The sequence below is a fragment of the Ranitomeya imitator genome, chromosome 6 (genome assembly GCF_032444005.1).
Source record: "Ranitomeya imitator isolate aRanImi1 chromosome 6, aRanImi1.pri, whole genome shotgun sequence".
Lineage (NCBI taxonomy): Eukaryota > Metazoa > Chordata > Amphibia > Anura > Dendrobatidae > Ranitomeya > Ranitomeya imitator.
In genome coordinates, this window is record NC_091287.1 from 381,494,583 (window position 1) to 381,512,231 (window position 17,649).

Sequence of the window (17,649 nt, forward strand, 5' to 3'; positions counted from 1 at the left end):
CTGCTTTGCATATAATTCCACATGTGTTCACTCATAGTTTTGATGCCTTCAGTGTGAACGTACAATTTTCATGGTCCTTAAAATACAGAAAAATCTTTAAATGAGAAGGTGTGTTCAAACTTTTGGTCTGTACTGTATGTATCTTTGTTGAGGTAATAAATGTTATTGAACTGAACCCTGAAGACATCATCCTCTTGAAGAGAATGAGTTTTTGAGTAAAATCTTTTAACATTCAACTGCTTTGACTACTTTTCTCATTATCGGGAGGAAAGTCCAATGCTTGTGATGGCCTAAAATATCCCTCTATGAGGAAATTTGCTCCTTCACTTGTAAGGATGACTTTATGAATGGTACCTGTGATCTGCATGTGGCATCTGATGAAGCTTCATCACTAGAACAATGAGACAAGTCAGCCTGGAATGATATCATTGCTGAGATTTTGGGATTACAAACATGGGCTATGTTAGTGTATACAACCTCGGAGCTGTCTGAGTGTATGGTCCCTTCCACTATGGTCACCTCCAAGCCAGTAGTTTTTTTTTTTTTTAAAGATTGTGACATGGACCCTCATTGTGTATCTGCATGAACCAATGGTCCAACATGAACGTTTGTTAATTTCATGCATGTTGCCCACAAGATGCGTTTTGGAATCTTACAGTAATAAGCATGTTCTTGATTTCTACCTTATTTAGTTTGCAGGCTTTTCCTCTGATTCACTTTGTGAAAGGATCTTGGACTCCCAGTGTGCTGTCCTGATCACTGCAGGTATGGAAAGTCTACTGATCCCGACACCTTCTCATGTGGCAGGTGTTTGGGGAGAACTTGTTTCATGTATGATTATGTAGTTATTCCTGGACATATGCACAATTGTTAGAAACCAATTTGAAAAGTATGTGACCATTGCAGAAATATCTAAAGAAAATCTACCATGTGTAATCACGCGCTTATTTGTTGATCCAACATTTGTGTGGCCATCAATCATGGAAAAAAATTAATGTTTCTTTTTAAGATGGGGTATTCAGAGGAGAAAAAATCATCAACTTGAAGCATATTGCAGATGAGGCTATCCAAAAGTGCAAGGAAAAGTATGACTTTCTAAATCCTTTTCCTGTTGTCATTTCTATAGAATATATTACAGTAAATAAAATACACACAGGTATAAAAGGAATGTGTGGATCTGTCACTAGATTTCATAATTCAGTATTAAATAAATCTTTAACCTAATGAGACGGGTGTACTTACTTTTGAAAATTCATGTCAGTTTGGCTTTATAATCCTTTTATTATAATGTTACCACTGAATATTGTAACAACTATGGACTCCTAAAAAGATTACCGTATTTATTATTGGTACTATATAGCCATCAGGATGTGGATTTTCAATTTGAGTACACCAGTCTCAAGTGGTGTGAAGGCTCCCAAACAAATGAGACTTTTAAAGGTGGCCGAGCCAGCAAATATCAGCAGGATCAGCCAACAATATGAGGTGTGGCTGACTTTAGAGATTTAACTAATAATGATCTGCCGAGAGTCTAATGTTAATGGGGGGCCTCCTGACTCTCTCCCCTCGGCAGATGATGCTGTGGAAGAGAAGGACCCAGCCTGTTAAATTCCCATCAGCTGATCCTTTTATTCTCCAGAAAATACACTGCCAGATGAATTTGGCAGTGGCTACCTCCTAGATCTGAACATCCTGCATTTGGGAGAATCAGGGGAGCCAAACGATTTGATCCAATGTTTATCGGGGGTCATTAGAGATCTATTAAATAATGTAGGCACACTGGATTGTGAAATGTGATGAAAGGTCCTCTATAAAACTGATTGAAAAATAACTCCATTTGAGAAATTTCTGTGTTAGTGCCTGTGGAACCAAGAATCTATTTTGGCCATAGATCTATTCAGCAAAAACCCGATGGAGCCTAATCTAGTGCTAGTATAAACCGAACCTTCTAAATCATAGGATTGTCTCCAGCGCTCGGAGCACAAGGAGGATAACCACTCTATATCTCTGTCACATGTACATTTCACCGTCCCTCACATTATACCGTTTTTCTTGTAGGTAAGGTTGAGTTCACTTGTCCAGTAATTATCTGTGGACGTATCCAATAAACCAAAAAATTGGATCATCTTCAAACTAATGAAAAACTGATACTTTAAAATGGATTCATTCTCATTGACTGACTTGACTGTTGTTTTTAGTCAAACTAAAATCTTTGCATACAATGTGTTTGATCTGGCTACCAAAAAAACACCAAACTGATTACTTCTGGATCCACTTCTTACATGGTTTAAGTCAATGTGGATGGATCCATATTAAATTATCAATTTTTCATTAGTTTAAAATGGATCCTGTAAACAAAATACTGGATCAGGCTGAAAGATGATTACGGGACTTGTGAACTGGGCTTTAAGACCCCCAAGACACGAACGTCGGCCAATATTTGCTTTTTTGGATGACTGTCTAATGTGAATGGGGGTCCCAGACAGAATGATTGTCAGGGGAGATATAGATTCGACATTTATAATTTCGGAATGGCTATCCTTTTGTAATCCCTGTGAAAACATGAGCGCTCGGCAGAGTGAGCTCCTGTGTATGGGAGATGCGGCCAAAATGGCTACTGGCCAAACAATTGTCTGACAGCCATCTAACGTGGATATGAGGCCCTAAACGTCAGGACTGGCTGACCACCTGATGTGTAAGGAGGCGTCCTGACTCGATGATCTCGGGGAAGGTGACAGTAGGGCAGTTAGATTATATATGCCCGATTCTCCTGTTCTCTGATGCCAGAGGTGTCCGGCAGCCCTGTCCTCTCTGAAAACAGCTGGACATTGATTGTATAGTGGAGCAGCCATCTATGGCCTACAGACGTCTTAGCAGTACAATATACAGGATCCTTTACAGATATTACAAAGTTTAGCTGTTAAAAAAAATAATTGTGATTGGCAAGTCGGTGAGCTTGGCATCATGGTTGTGGTGATATAGTTATGTGATGGTTTATATATTGCTTGTTTAAAATTGTATTTCTTTTTTCTGTCACACAGGGCACACACTGTGAAGAATTGCATCGTGGTGAAACACCTTGGGGGGAGACTAAACAACCAAAACAAATCCAAACTTCAGGTAAATCGTACATCTATATTGTTTAATTATATATTTTTTGCCCCAAACTTAGAAGAACGTCTGTCTCATTTTATGCTTCGCTACACTTAGTCTTCCTTATTTAGATTTGTTTTTTTTTCATTAACGTTTGTTCTTTTATCCCGTAACACTTGTGTTTTGAGCACCATTTCACACAGTCTTGTTTACCGCCACTCTATTATGTAGCCGTTCCAGGAGAGAATAATCCCCCTGTACATTCTCTATTTTGGGCCTGAGTGCACAGTACATTATGTTTTGCAGCTGTTCATGGTCGCTGATGAATATTTTGTCCCTGTCTGCAGACTGCCTGGAATCCTGATACTGACAGGTGGCTGGATGATCTGATGGCCGCGGCGGAGGAGGAGTGCGAACCGGAGTGGATGGATTCAGAAGATCCTCTGTTTATTCTTTATACAAGTGGCTCCACTGGAAAACCAAAGGTAAGGACTGGAAAAGTCTCTGCAACATTGAATTTCACCAACAATGAGTTATTATAAAAAAAAAACAAAAAAAAAAAAACACTTATTTTCCTATATGATGCTTTTGGTCTCATTGGAAGCAGCTGTTCTGCACTCTATCAAACAACCAAGAAAGTGATACATATTAACCCCACCACCATTTTTAGCACATTGGACCTAGTGATTTCCTCTTTAATTGTCTGATTTATCATTTAATCCAACTTATGTTTTCTTATTGATGTGAATGTTGACTTGTCATCTTCTGATTTTCTTCAAAACTTCTTAATCTGACCACACAGTACCAGGAAACTCGAGCAAGAAAATGTCACGTCAGTTGTGTCCACGTATGCAGGGACATTTGTAAACTTCTAAACATTCTTTGTTTTATGACATGTACAGCCGTGCCTCTCCCTGAATAAACATTCCAGCAAGTGCAGGGTGACATTTTTTTTTTTTTTGTCTAATACAATATCCTGGAAGGCATACTGTTTATTGTGTTATTTAAAATGTACATGCTGTTTCTATAAAAAAAAGGCAAAGTCCAGCACTCTGATTCCAGACTGTAAAAACGTGCAGCTTTTCACCTAAGGAACACGGCATATAAAACAGAAATATCCAACCGTGCAAACATCACATTCGGACCTTGATCAAACACATAGGAAATACACGCCGATTAAAAACCTTTAACATATGCAATACGGCATACAAAAACGTCATAGGGGTACAGATTGATAGATAAACACATTTTATTAATAATGATCTAGAAGATCTTGTCTGATTTAAACCTGTAGGGAAATGACCATTGAAAAAATGAGTCGTCTTCATGGTTCAATAATCTTTCTTTCGTCACCTCTGCTAGACATATTAACCTGCTCAATTTTTTTAGAAACTGCCAAGGTAATATTAATTTAATAAAATTTAGGAAACTTTTATAGGACCGTGTTGGTCATAAAGGAGATACTCTATGCACGCGTTAGTGTCTCCCATAGTAACGTAATAAAAAACCTAAAGCAGTCCACACCATCTGACTGCTTCTACTCTCACATCTACAGACATACATAAATGGTGTCCTCAACCATCTAATTAGTGGCCCAAAAATCTATGAATCCAAATTAGAACATTCGATAACTCCTAGACAAATAGTAGGTAATACATAGAATAAACACAAATAATACCGTGTAAACTATGATAAACTGTTATGGCCACTAAACTCTAGAGCAGGGGTGCCCAACCTGTGGCTCGGTAGCCATGTGTGGCTCGCGGCTGTCTACCAGATTTGTGCATTAGCACCCGGTCTAAGAAACTGTTATGAAGAGCAGGTGTCCATGGTGACTTTTGAAGAGCAAATCTGGAGGCATATATACTGGTGGTGAGAAAAATCTAGTAAGCTGCCAGCTGGAGAGGTGCATGAGGCTGGATGCGTTATTGGGGTAGCATGGTCGGAGTGCTATATGCAAGATAACCAAATGGGGGTAAGGTGGGTAACCCCTGGATGTAACTGTACTGCCTAGAAAAGTGGGGGGCACATGGCCTCTGTGTGCTTTGTATGGGGAAGCTTTGGCTGTTATTTTACTGCTAATGGGGGGCTCTGAGCTTCACTACTGTGTGAGAGTGCGGTGCTGAATGTGGCTCTCAAGGCCAGAAAGGTTGGGGCCCACTTGATACAATATCCATGATACAATACAACCTGGTATATATGGGAAATGGCAGAAGTCCTCACGCCTTAGACCATTCACATTTGGCTTCCTCAGGGGTAATGGTGTAACTGCTGTGAAGATTCTATAATATGTGGAATTCACAGTAGACGTAACATTCGGATTAGCATTGTAAGATAACCTAAATCTACCACCTGTGACAGAACCAGAAGTGGCATTTATAGACCACGTGATCGGAATCTGCGTCCATCAGTGATTGCTACTCATTTACTTCTGTCTTTTGGACTTTCAGTAACAGTTTGTACAACATTGTTGTTACCATTATGTTAAAGTGAGTAAACCCCACAATGGTCACTGATTTGTCTGATTTTCATTACATCACTTCTGTCAGGCTATTTCCATGACCACTGTGGGTTTTTCTTTAACAGAAGGGTATCGGTTGAGTCCACGTCTATATATGCATGCATCAATCCTGGATATTCATGTGTTATTGTGTAATGATTGACTCCTTGTGTTGCAGGGGGTTTTGCACACCGTTGCAGGATACTTGCTCTACACGGCTCTAACATTCAAGTTCGTGTTTGATTACCACGAAGATGACATTTATTGGTGCACAGCCGACATTGGTTGGATCACAGGCCATTCTTACATTACCTATGGTCCATTAGCTAATGGGGCCACAAGTGTAATGGTAAGTGTTCTCAACTCATTACCTACAGTACATGTTCTCTACCCATGAAAGGAAGTGATATATTGGACTTTTATATCCAGTTAAGCCCCTGTACAAGGCCCAGTGAGCACCAGAGTACAGAAATGTCACCTGCATAAAGTTATCAATTACTCTAATATGAAGCATGGCGATCCATCTCTCTTATCAGCCACATTTCACAAATACTAGGAAACTGGAAAGGGCTTATTTCATGTTTGCATAATCGTATTTTTGCCTACAGATGAATTATTAAAGTCGTATTTCATGTAAGTGTAAAAAAAAATAAATTATATGCTTAGTCTGTTTTTTTTGTTGTTTTTTTTTTTTGTAGTTTGAAGGCATTCCTACCTATCCACATGTGGGGAGATTTTGGGAAATCATTGAGAAGTACAAGGTGAACCAGTTTTACACTGCACCCACCGCCATACGTTTACTGATGAAATACGGATGTGATGTTATTCAAAAGTAAGTGGTGGTCAACATGTGTAAAAAAAAAAAAAAAAATAAATCTATAATATAACGCTGGGAGCGTCACTCTGTCCGAAGCCTCTATAGACTGCGCAAGCGCAAGCGCCGGCGCAGTCTGGGCCTCACAGAGCGACGCTCCCGGGAGATCGCGGTGTGCGTTCACACTGAACGCACACCGCGATCTCCACCGCAGAAGCAGGGACCCCCAGGAGAGTGAGTATCGGCCTATATTCACCTGTCCCCGTTCCATCGCTGAGCAGCGCCATCTTCCCGGTCTTCGGCCTGTGACCTTCAGTTCAGAGGGCGCGATGACGCGCTTAATGCGCGCCGGCGCCGCCCTCTGACTGAACAGTCACAGCCAGGAGACCGGGAAGATGGCGGCGCCCAGCGATGGAACGCCGGACAGGTGAGTATAGTAAGTGCTGGGGGGGCCTGAGCTGGCGGCGATACCGGCACCTGACCCCCACTGCGTGCCGGTGTCCCCGCCTGCTCAGGCCCCCCAGCACTCGGCGCCGAGCAGGTCAGAGGCAGTATGGGGACGCAGGATGGAGCAGCACATAAGGATGGGGACGCAGGATGGAGCAGCACATAAGGATGGGGACGCAGGATGGAGCAGCACATAAGGATGGGGACGCAGGATGGAGCAGCACATAAGGATGGGGACGCAGGATGGAGCAGCACATAAGGATGGGGACGCAGGATGGAGCAGCACATAAGGATGGGGACGCAGGATGGAGCAGCACATAAGGATGGGGACGCAGGATGGAGCAGCACATAAGGATGGGGACGCAGGATGGAGCAGCACATAAGGATGGGGACGCAGGATGGAGCAGCACATAAGGATGGGGACGCAGGATGGAGCAGCACATAAGGATGGGGACGCAGGATGGAGCAGCACATAAGGATGGGGACGCAGGATGGAGCAGCACATAAGGATGGGGACGCAGGATGCAGCATGAACATAAGGATGGGGACGCAGGATGCAGCATGAACATAAGGATGGGGACGCAGGATGCAGCATGAACATAAGGATGGGGACGCAGGATGCAGCAGCACATAAGGATGGGGACGCAGGATGCAGCATGGACATAAGGATGGGGACGCAGGATGGGAGCAGCACATAAGGATGGGGACGCAGGATGCAGCAGCACATAAGGATGGGGACGCAGGATGCAGCATGAACATAAGGATGGGGACGCAGGATGCAGCATGAACATAAGGATGGGGACGCAGGATGCAGCAGCACATAAGGATGGGGACGCAGGATGCAGCATGAACATAAGGATGGGGACGCAGGATGCAGCAGCACATAAGGATGGGGACGCAGGATGCAGCAGCGCATGACAGGATGGGGACGCATGATGGAGCAGCGCATGACAGGATGGGGACGCAGGATGGAGCAGCACATGACAGGATGGGGACGCAGGATGGGAGCAGCGCATCACAGGATGGGAGCAGCGCATCACAGGATGGGGACGCAGGATGGGAGCAGCGCATGACAGGAAGGGGAACGCAGGATGGAGCAGCGCATGACAGGATGGGGACGCAGGATGGAGCAGCGCATGACAGGATGGGGACGCAGGATGGAGCAGCGCATGACAGGATGGGGACGCAGGATGGAGGAGCACATGACAGGATGGGGACGCAGGATGGAGCAGCGCATGACAGGATGGGGACGCAGGATGGAGCAGTACATACCAGGATGGAGACAATATACCAATATAAATGCTCGCCACCCGGGCGTAGAACGGGTTCAATAGCTAGTAAATATTATTATATGCATATATATTTTGAGATCACTGTAAGTCTTGTTACTTGTTGCAAACCACTGTCTGTTTAAATGGAATCTGTTGTAGTATCAACCCTCCAAATCCGTTTATATGGGCACGCAGGTCATAGGCAGCTGACGATGCTTTGATGTCTGCGATCTGATGTCTTATTCCAGAGAAATTCACTTTTTTTCTTAATGTTAAGAGCTATGGGCTGAACATAGATCTCCCTGAGAATCTGCCTCCAGAGATTATTATAAATGAAATTGAGAGTTACCAGTGTGAGACATGTAGATCAGGAGAGCAGACTGTTAGTCATTTAAAATAAGCCCTGGAGGCAGATTCTCGGGGAGATTTATGTCCGGCCCATATGGAGCGCCCCCAGACGCAGGGCCGCAGGTTGCTTGGTACCGGTCCTCTCTGTCTCAGTTCTAGGATTGTCACGGTGGCTGGACACGGTCCGTGACCCTGCTAAGGGGCGCCCAATGAAAGGGTAGTGAAAGTTGTTAGGTGTTTGTGATGCCACCTGTGGTGTTCGGTCAGGGTGACTGACGCTGCTTGGGGTCCGCTGGGGTGATGTGATGGCAGATAGATGGTATACCTTCCCACAGGTGAAGTAGATCCCCAGGGCTTTCCAGTGGTGTAGGTGGCGATGGTGTGGGTTGCAGTCTCTTTACCTCTTTACTGGTGACTTCAGGATCCTCAATCCGGAGCACTGTTAACAGGGCTGGCTGAGACTGGCCGGTCCGAAGGCACATCCAGAGTTCCCTTTGCAGGTGGAAATCGTTGCCTACCACTAGCGCCTGTGTGTTGTAGTCCTTCCCTGCTGAGCATTCGGGATAGTCCTCACAACTGTCGTTTCTGTTCTGATGTTCTGCTTCGTCCCCCAGTTATGGCTAGGACGCACCCGTATGACGGGAAGGCTCGGAGCTATTCTGGGACCCTAGAGACGCCCCTCTCCACGGTTGCCCTCTATGTCTGCTTAGGTGCTGTATGTTAGACAGCCAACCTATAATCAACTGTCCTGCCTCTGTTTGAAGTAATGCTTGGAGTCCGTTACTTCCTCGGCGTTCTGGCCACCGGCTACGCACCTCAGTAGGATGTTGCCGATCTCGGGGCACAACTCCTACTGGCTCTCCTTTGTGCTTTGATCTCGTTTCTCACTTCTCCACAATATACTTCGCTTCGTGTCCTTTCTTTAGATGCCGCTGCAAGGTAGTGCAGGCGCGGCTCTGTAACGATCTGTCCTTGTCGCTGAGTCACTGCCAGGTTCCCACGCCTGACAGGGACCCCTCTGAATCTTCCCCGCAACACCCCCTGCCACGGGATGTTGCCTGGACAAAACCCAGTCAGCTTCTGACTAACTTCCTATCCAACCCCCAGTTTTACCAAAGTGTGAGGAGTGGCCTAATAGATAGAACCTTTTGCTCCCCCTGGTGGCAGGAGTGTGAAATGTAGTGTGTGACTGTGATACCTGGTCAGGTGAACTCCTTTAGTGCCATCAGACGTACCATCACTCCCCTTAGTGGCAGAGCGACATTACTGCAACGACCAGGTCTCTGGGGCGCTGCACATAGATCTGAAAGGACACTGAATGACTGTTCAAACATAGTCCCACCACTTGGTGCTTCACGGCGAGGCCAATCCTTTTTATGCCACTTCCCACCTGCTTGCTTTCCCTCTGTCTCCACCCCCCTCTTCTTAGATGGAAAATAGGGCTCCCAACAATCTTTACCTTTCTCTGACCCTGTGAAGCCTATCAGCTGAGAAGGTATATAAATGTTTAACCCCACCGTGAAGCACCGAGTGCCTCTTTTAAACAGTCATTCTGTGCTGACAGTCCTTTTTAACAGCTCAATTACAGATTAAAAAAAATATGGATTACTCTGGACTAAGACCTCAGATAGTAGATCTAGAGGTATCCATTTAGATTTCACTTCCCATGTTCTACATGCTCATATAGACTGCTTAGGAGCGTAGATCCCACGGATAGATGCCCTTACTGATCGCTGATCTGTTCACCCCTAATGTTTTCTTACTTCCTTTCAGGTACAATATGAATTCTTTAAAAATACTGGGTACAGTAGGAGAGCCCATAAATGCAGAAGCGTGGCTGTGGTACTACAACGTCATCGGTAATCAGAGGTGCCCCATTGTTGACACTTTCTGGCAGACAGAAACAGTAAGTAGTCTTTAACTAATTCAAGACCAGACCATTTACACCTGTTCCCGACGAGGCACATTTTCTTTCTTTTTGTTTGTGTTTTTTTTTTTCTTTACGTGCAGTTTTAAGAACTGTAAAACTTTCTTATTCTGATATTCAAATGGTTTTTGCATCTTTTTCATTTGTCTTGTTATCCTTTTGTTATTTTTGTTATTTTCACACTCTTAAATTTTTTTTTCCAATGTCTGTGGGAAAATAAAAACAACTTTATTCACTTTTTGTTTTTACCACGCTGGGACACTGAAATACATTTTAAATGCTGTTACCCTTTTTAGAACTATTATTATTATTTCATGTTTTTTTTTTTTTCCCCTTTCCATGACCATTTATTTTCCTATATCTATATTGGACACGTGTGTGTGGTTTTTTTTTCTGTTTAGACAGGGACAAGGCTAGTAACCGCAACGGTTTGCTTCAGTGTGTGTGTGTATATATGTGTATATGTGTGTGTGTGTGTGTACATATATATATATATATGTATATATATGTATATATATATTTATTTTCCTTTCAATTATTTTTACTTTATTGCACACATTATGCCCCCAGTAAGTGATAATAAAACAAAATAACAATTCCCTTTTTAACTTGGGGTTAGTATATTAAACCCCCAGTTGCAAGAGAGATTCGGCCTACTGGCTGCATAGCAGAGCTGAGTGGGTCTCCTAGGACAGCAGCTCTTGCTCCCTCTGTAGATCCAGCTATCACATGATCACGGGGTCTAGAGAAGGCAATGTCACCGATACAGTATACGGGGCATTTCTTCAGCACTATGTATACAGTAAAGGCAGAGACGGTAATAAACTGTCTCTGCATCTTCTGCGGGGAAGTCCAGCTGTGTCTGACATCCTGCGCCCCACTCCGCCGGCTGCTTAAACTCGTTCAGCTGCTATGAAGGGGTGGACACACCACTGGTGCAGTCACACGGGGGCCTAAGAGGTAATGGGGGTCCTCTTCCACCTCAAAAGAAGAGCAACTGTTTAATTTCTAATAGTAATAACACAGGAATGGCAATAGTCAGAATTGCATAAAATGATATGCCAAAACTTCCTGACATATTGTGTATCATGTCATCTGTTGGGTCCCCATGTTTGATGTAGGCTCAGGTGCTGAGCTTGTTTTATTCCCAACAGATGGTGGCTGTGTTACACAGTCCTCATCTGCATCTAACAGTGACAAGTGAGGTTCAGCTCTGCCTGCTGCTATTAATCCCTTAAATGCCACAGCCCTGTATCTGACAGCGGCATTTGCGGACCTTTAATACACTCTGCAATACTGTGGTATAGAAGTCTGTAGTGCAAGTGATTGTCCAATTGCTGATTCAAACCCCCTGAAAATAAATGAGAAAAGGAAAAAATGCAAGAAAGTCGAGAAAAATAAAGAATACAAATCAGAACGGCACACCTTTACCACCTCCCCCATTAAGAATGCATGACATATGTGGTATATCTGGTTTGTAAAAGTCCGTTTTATCAAAATATAAAATGATCTAACCTTATCGGTAAAGGCCATACAGAGGAAAAAAACTGAAAGGCTAGAATTGTAGTTTCTCGGATGCTGCAACGCCATAAGGAAATGCATTAAGAAGCTATCAAAGTGCTTAATCTACCTCAATACAACACATGAACTCCGCTACACACAAAAAACCCTCACACCACTCCATCAACCGAAAACTGAAAATGCTTCAGTTATCAGTAAAAAAGGCGATACAAGCAAGAAATTTTTATTTTATGAATTTCCACATTTTTTTACACCACTTTAAACTAGCAGTAGCAGGAAAATATTAGCAAATGCCTCAAATTTTATGATATAGTTCTTCAGATTCGCTATGTCGCTTACCCCATGTGTAGGGCATTGCAGTAGTTTAGGAATCCATGGTTACTACCACTCATAGTGACAGTTGGTTGTTAGTGGTTGTAACCATGGATACCTAAGTTATGGCAATGCCGTGCACATGGGGTAAGTGACATAACGAATCAGAAGTACTATACTATATTTTTAATTGGAGGTATTTGCTAATATTCTTAGGATAGAAAACATGCTAGCCTCAAAACAATAAAGGAACATTAAGAAGCATTAAGTTATGACTCATGTAAGTAGTAGAGGAAAAATTAAAAGTGCAAAAAATAAATGAACAAAATGGATTATCGCCAGGTCAGGAAGGGGCTAAATGGCTAATACGAATGTAACCACTCCTGACATGTTTGTGTGTTAGTTATCTTCATTTAGTTAACTCCATCTTTTCAGATATTTGTTAGACAAAATATAACAAATCATTTAAGTTTTCCATAAACTGAATAAAAAGATATATATAATATGTATTTTGTATTTTCAGGGAGGTCATGTCATAACTCCTTTGCCAGCCGCTACACCTCTGAAACCAGGATCTGCTGTAAGTGATTGTCATCTATGATATATCCGCTGATAGAGATACCGCTATGCTGTTGAGGGGAATCTGTCAGTAGGATCAACCCTCCTAAGCCGTCTACATGGTTATGTAGGTCATAGGAAGCTGAATACAATGATACCTTGATATCTGTGATGTGATGTCTTATTACAGTGACATCTGCATTTTTCTTATATGTCAATGAGCAATTAAGAACTATGGGCCGGACATAGCTCTCCCTGAGAATCTGCCTCCAGAGATTATTTTAAATGAAAGGGAGAGTTACCAGTGTGAGACATGTAATGACTGACAGTCTACCCTCCTGATCTGCATGTCTCACTCTGGGAATACCTCCTTTCATTTAAAATAAACTCTGGAGGCAGATTCTCAGGAAGTTCTGTGCTCATTCCATAGATCAAGGTATAATTTGAATCCACTTTATATGGCCTGCATGCCCGTATAAACAGTTTGAGTGTGGATCCCACTGTCAAATTACCTTTTAAGATCCACTGTTTATATCAAACCAGGTTTCTTGAGATGGGGGAGGGGGGGAGGGCCAGTTCCAGCTTCATTCTCCCCGCCCTCCGAACAACCCCACTCTTATCCATCTGGCATCTTGACTTAATTGTAGAATAGGGAACAGTCAGACATACAGGTTGAATTGTGAAATGGGAAACTACCATATTTTGCGGTTTCTAAGACGCACCCCAGATTTTGAGGAGAAAAATAGGAAAAAAAAACTTTTTTAATAAAATGGTGATGCTTCTTACAATCCATTATTGTTTACCGGGGGTGGCGGCTGTGGTGAAGCAGGGCCCCAGGGTCGCTGCTGGCGGAGGCAGGAGTGGGGTGATGCCGCGGACCCCAGACTGGGAGAAAGGGGTGTTTGGTTGTGCGATGCTGCGGGTGTTCGTTGGTGCAGGGGCTCCGCCAACATTTTGTGAAAGCCTGGAGCCCCCACACTTCCATGGTTTACTTTGCAGTGGACTCTGGGAAAATGGCTGCCGGGAGCGGATGGAGATCTTGGCGCCGAGATCTCATCTCCCAATATCTTCATCTCCATCTGCGCATGCGCCACCCTGGCAACCATTTTCCCGAAGTCCACCGCTTGGTAAACCATAAAAGTGCGGGGCTCTGGTCTTTGACAAAATGTCGGCGGAGCCCCTGCAGCGTCGCACATCCGAACACCCCTTTCTTAGGGCACTAAACTAATGAGTTAAATGTCTGTATGTCTCTACATTGTTGTTGGCAACCATAACGCCGCACATAAATCAGGAATTGAAATGTGAACTATATATGGGCTCTTGGGGTTAGAAACCAACAAGCCTTTTACAGCTATTAGTTTGTGTCCAAGGGAGACCAAAAAGCTCTTGGCATTCCAGGTCTGTTTTGGGTTTTCCTCTGGCATGTTTCCTATTAGAAGTACCCTCTTCCGCCCCATATTGCCTCAGGCTTGGGTTGTATATCTGCAGACAGAAGTTTGAGACTCATTATCTGACATCTCCTAAACCTGCCTTATTTATTTGCGCCCGCCAGTCTCTACTTACGGGAACATTGTGTTTATCTATTTTATTTTTCTGTTCACATTAGTAGTTGTATAATCCTCGTTGGTGACTTGTAAACATTTTGATGGTTTCTCAATGTATATTTTGAAACCCCCTATTAACTTATAGTTGAATATAGTTCCGAGCTTTAGAGCTTGCTTATATCCTGGTTTGATCGATTTCTGGGTTTTATAGACTTTCCCATTCTTTGGAGTGGTTCCTGCAGTACTGAATGAGCACGGAGAGGAGCTGGAAGGGGAGGCCGAGGGCTATCTGGTAAGTGGTGTCCCCATAATTGTGTGACATCCAAGTATTCTAAAAAAAAAAAAAAAATACTATATATATATATATATATATCTATAATATAACGCTGGGAGCGTCACTCTGTCCGAAGCCTCTATAGACTGCGCAGGCGCAAGCGCCGGCGCAGTCTGGGCCTCACAGAGTGACGCTCCCGGGAGATCGCGGTGTGCGTTCACACTGAACGCACACCGCGATCTCCAACAGAGAAGCAGGGACCGCCAGGAGGGTGAGTATCGCCTATGTTCACCTGACCTGCGTTCCATCGCTGAGCGCCGCCATCTTCCCGGTCTTCGGTCTGTAACCTTCAGTTCAGAGGGCGCGATGACGCGCTTAATGCGCGCCGGCGCCGCCCTCTGACTGAACAGTCACGGCCAGGAGACTGGGAAGATGGCGGCGCGCAGCGCTAGAACGCAGGACAGGTGAGTATAGTAAGTGCTGGGGGGCCTGAGCTGGCGGCGATACCGGCACCTGACCCCCACAGCGTGCCGGTGTCCCCGCCTGCTCAGGCCCCCCAGCACTCGGCGCCGAGCGGGTCAGAGGCAGTATGGGGACGCAGGATGGAGCAGCACATAAGGATGGGGACGCAGGATGGAGCAGCACATAAGGATGGGGACGCAGGATGGAGCAGCACATAAGGATAGGGACGCAGTATGCAGCAGCACATAAGGATGCGGACGCAGGATGGAGCAGCACATAAGGATGGGGACGCAGGATGGAGCAGCACATAAGGATGGGGACGCAGGATGGAGCAGCACATAAGGATGCAGACGCAGGATGGAGCAGCACATAAGGATGGGGACGCAGGATGGAGCAGCACATAAGGATGGGGACGCAGGATGGAGCAGCACATAAGGATGGGGACGCAGGATGGAGCAGCACATAAGGATGGGGACGCAGGATGGAGCAGCACATAAGGATGGGGACGCAGGATGGGAGCAGCACATAAGGATGGGGACGCAGGATGGAGCAGCACATAAGGATGGGGACGCAGGATGGAGCAGCACATAAGGATGGGGACGCAGGATGGAGCAGCACATAAGGATGGGGACGCAGGATGGGAGCAGCACATAACAGGATGGGGACGCAGGATAGAGCAGCACATGACAGGATGGGGACGCAGGATGGAGCAGCACATGACAGGATGGGGACGCAGGATGGAGCAGCACATAAGGATGGGGACGCAGGATGGGTGCAGCGCATGACAGGACGGGGACGCAGGATGGGAGCAGCGCATGACAGGACGGGGACGCAGGATGGGAGCAGCGCATGACAGGATGGGGACGCAGGATGGAGCAGCACATAAGGATGGGGACGCAGGATGGAGCAGCCTATAAGGATGGGGACGCAGGATGGGAGCAGCACATAACAGGATGGGGACGCAGGATAGAGCAGCACATGACAGGATGGGGACGCAGGATGGAGCAGCACATAAGGATGGGGACGCAGGATGGGTGCAGCGCATGACAGGACGGGGACGCAGGATGGGAGCAGCGCATGACAGGATGGGGACGCAGGATGGGAGCAGCGCATGACAGGATGGGGACGCAAGATGGAGCAGCACATGACAGGATGGGGACGCAGGATGGAGCAGCATATGACAGGATGGGGACGCAGGATGGAGCAGCACATGACAGGATGGGAGCAGCGCATCACAGGATGGGGACGCAGGATGGGAGCAGCGCATGACAGGATGGGGACGCAGGATGGAGCAGCGCATGACAGGATGGGGACGCAGGATGGGAGCAGCACATGACAGAATGGAGGCGCAGGATGGAGCAGCACATGACAGGATGGGGACGCAGGATGGGAGCAGCGCATGACAGGATGGGGACGCAGGATGGAGCAGCGCATGACAGGATGGGGACGCAGGATGGAGCTGCACATGACAGGATGGGGACGCAGGATGGAGCAGCGCATGACAGGATGGGGACGCAGGATGGAGCAGCACATGACAGGATGGGGACGCAGGATGGAGCAGCGCATGACAGGATGGGGACGCAGGATGGAGCAGCACATACCAGGATGGAGACCATATACCAATATAAATGCTCGCCACCCGGGCGTAGAACGGGTTCAATAGCTAGTATATATATATATCTCTATATAGTATAAGCCGACCCCCCCCTAATTTTGCCACAAAAAACTGGGAAAACTTAATGACTTGAGTATAAGCCTAGGGTGGAAAATGCAGCAGCTACCGGTAAATGTCAAAAATAAAAATAGATACCAATAAAAGTAAAATTAATTGAGACATCAGTAGGTTGTGTTTTTGAATATCCATATTGAATCAGGACCCCATATAATGCTCCATAAAATTTATGATGGGCCCCATAAGATGCTCCATATTAAAATATGCCCCACATAATCCTGCATAAAGGTTGACCGCAGGAAGGCGTGTTGTACCCAGAGACTTGTATGTGCATGTCTCATCCGACAAGGGCAGTAGACTAGTATATGCTGAAATTTTTTTATGTTTTTTTTAATTTTTGATGGCAGTTGGACTGAGAATATGGTTGTGTGATCAAGCCCAAAATGTGATCTGTTATTGAGCTTCATGGCAAAAAATTGTATAACTCCACTTATCTGCAGTAAACCCTAGAGTGTCACTCAATCCTAGGCACTAATGGTGTCCGAGAAGACTTAGGGCTTTTTGGTGGTGTCATCAAATGTACAGCAGATTTAGGTGTCCTTTTTGTCAATCTGAGAAATGGTGATATCAAGGTGCTCCTGTTGGATATAGTTTCTCTTGGTTAAAAAAAAAAAAAAAAAAAAAAATCAGTCACCAAGTATCTTAAATAGTGATGAGTGAGCGTGCTAGGGTAAGGTGTTATCTGAGCATGCTTGGGTGCTAACCGAGTGTCTTCGGCGTGCTCGAATAATATGTTTGAGGCCAGCGGCTGTATGTGTTGTGGCTGTCGAATATGTGCGACACATGCAGCTGCGGGGCTTGAACATATTAATAGAGCACTCTGACGTCACTCAGTTAGCACCCGAG

The 17,649-nt window shown here is 45.2% G+C and overlaps 1 protein-coding gene across 1 annotated transcript in view; it reads left to right on the forward strand.

The window, feature by feature from the left end:
• LOC138642704 (acetyl-coenzyme A synthetase, cytoplasmic-like) overlaps positions 1–17,649 on the forward strand; it is a 69,479-nt gene that overhangs the window by 23,689 nt on the left and 28,141 nt on the right. Inside the window, exons 5-13 of the mRNA XM_069731059.1 lie at positions 693–765; positions 1,010–1,085; positions 3,042–3,120; positions 3,441–3,578; positions 5,772–5,942; positions 6,292–6,425; positions 10,247–10,379; positions 12,757–12,813; positions 14,547–14,627. Of these exons, the coding sequence (XP_069587160.1) occupies positions 693–765; positions 1,010–1,085; positions 3,042–3,120; positions 3,441–3,578; positions 5,772–5,942; positions 6,292–6,425; positions 10,247–10,379; positions 12,757–12,813; positions 14,547–14,627 (942 nt within the window). The remainder of the gene's footprint in view (positions 1–692; positions 766–1,009; positions 1,086–3,041; positions 3,121–3,440; positions 3,579–5,771; positions 5,943–6,291; positions 6,426–10,246; positions 10,380–12,756; positions 12,814–14,546; positions 14,628–17,649) is intronic.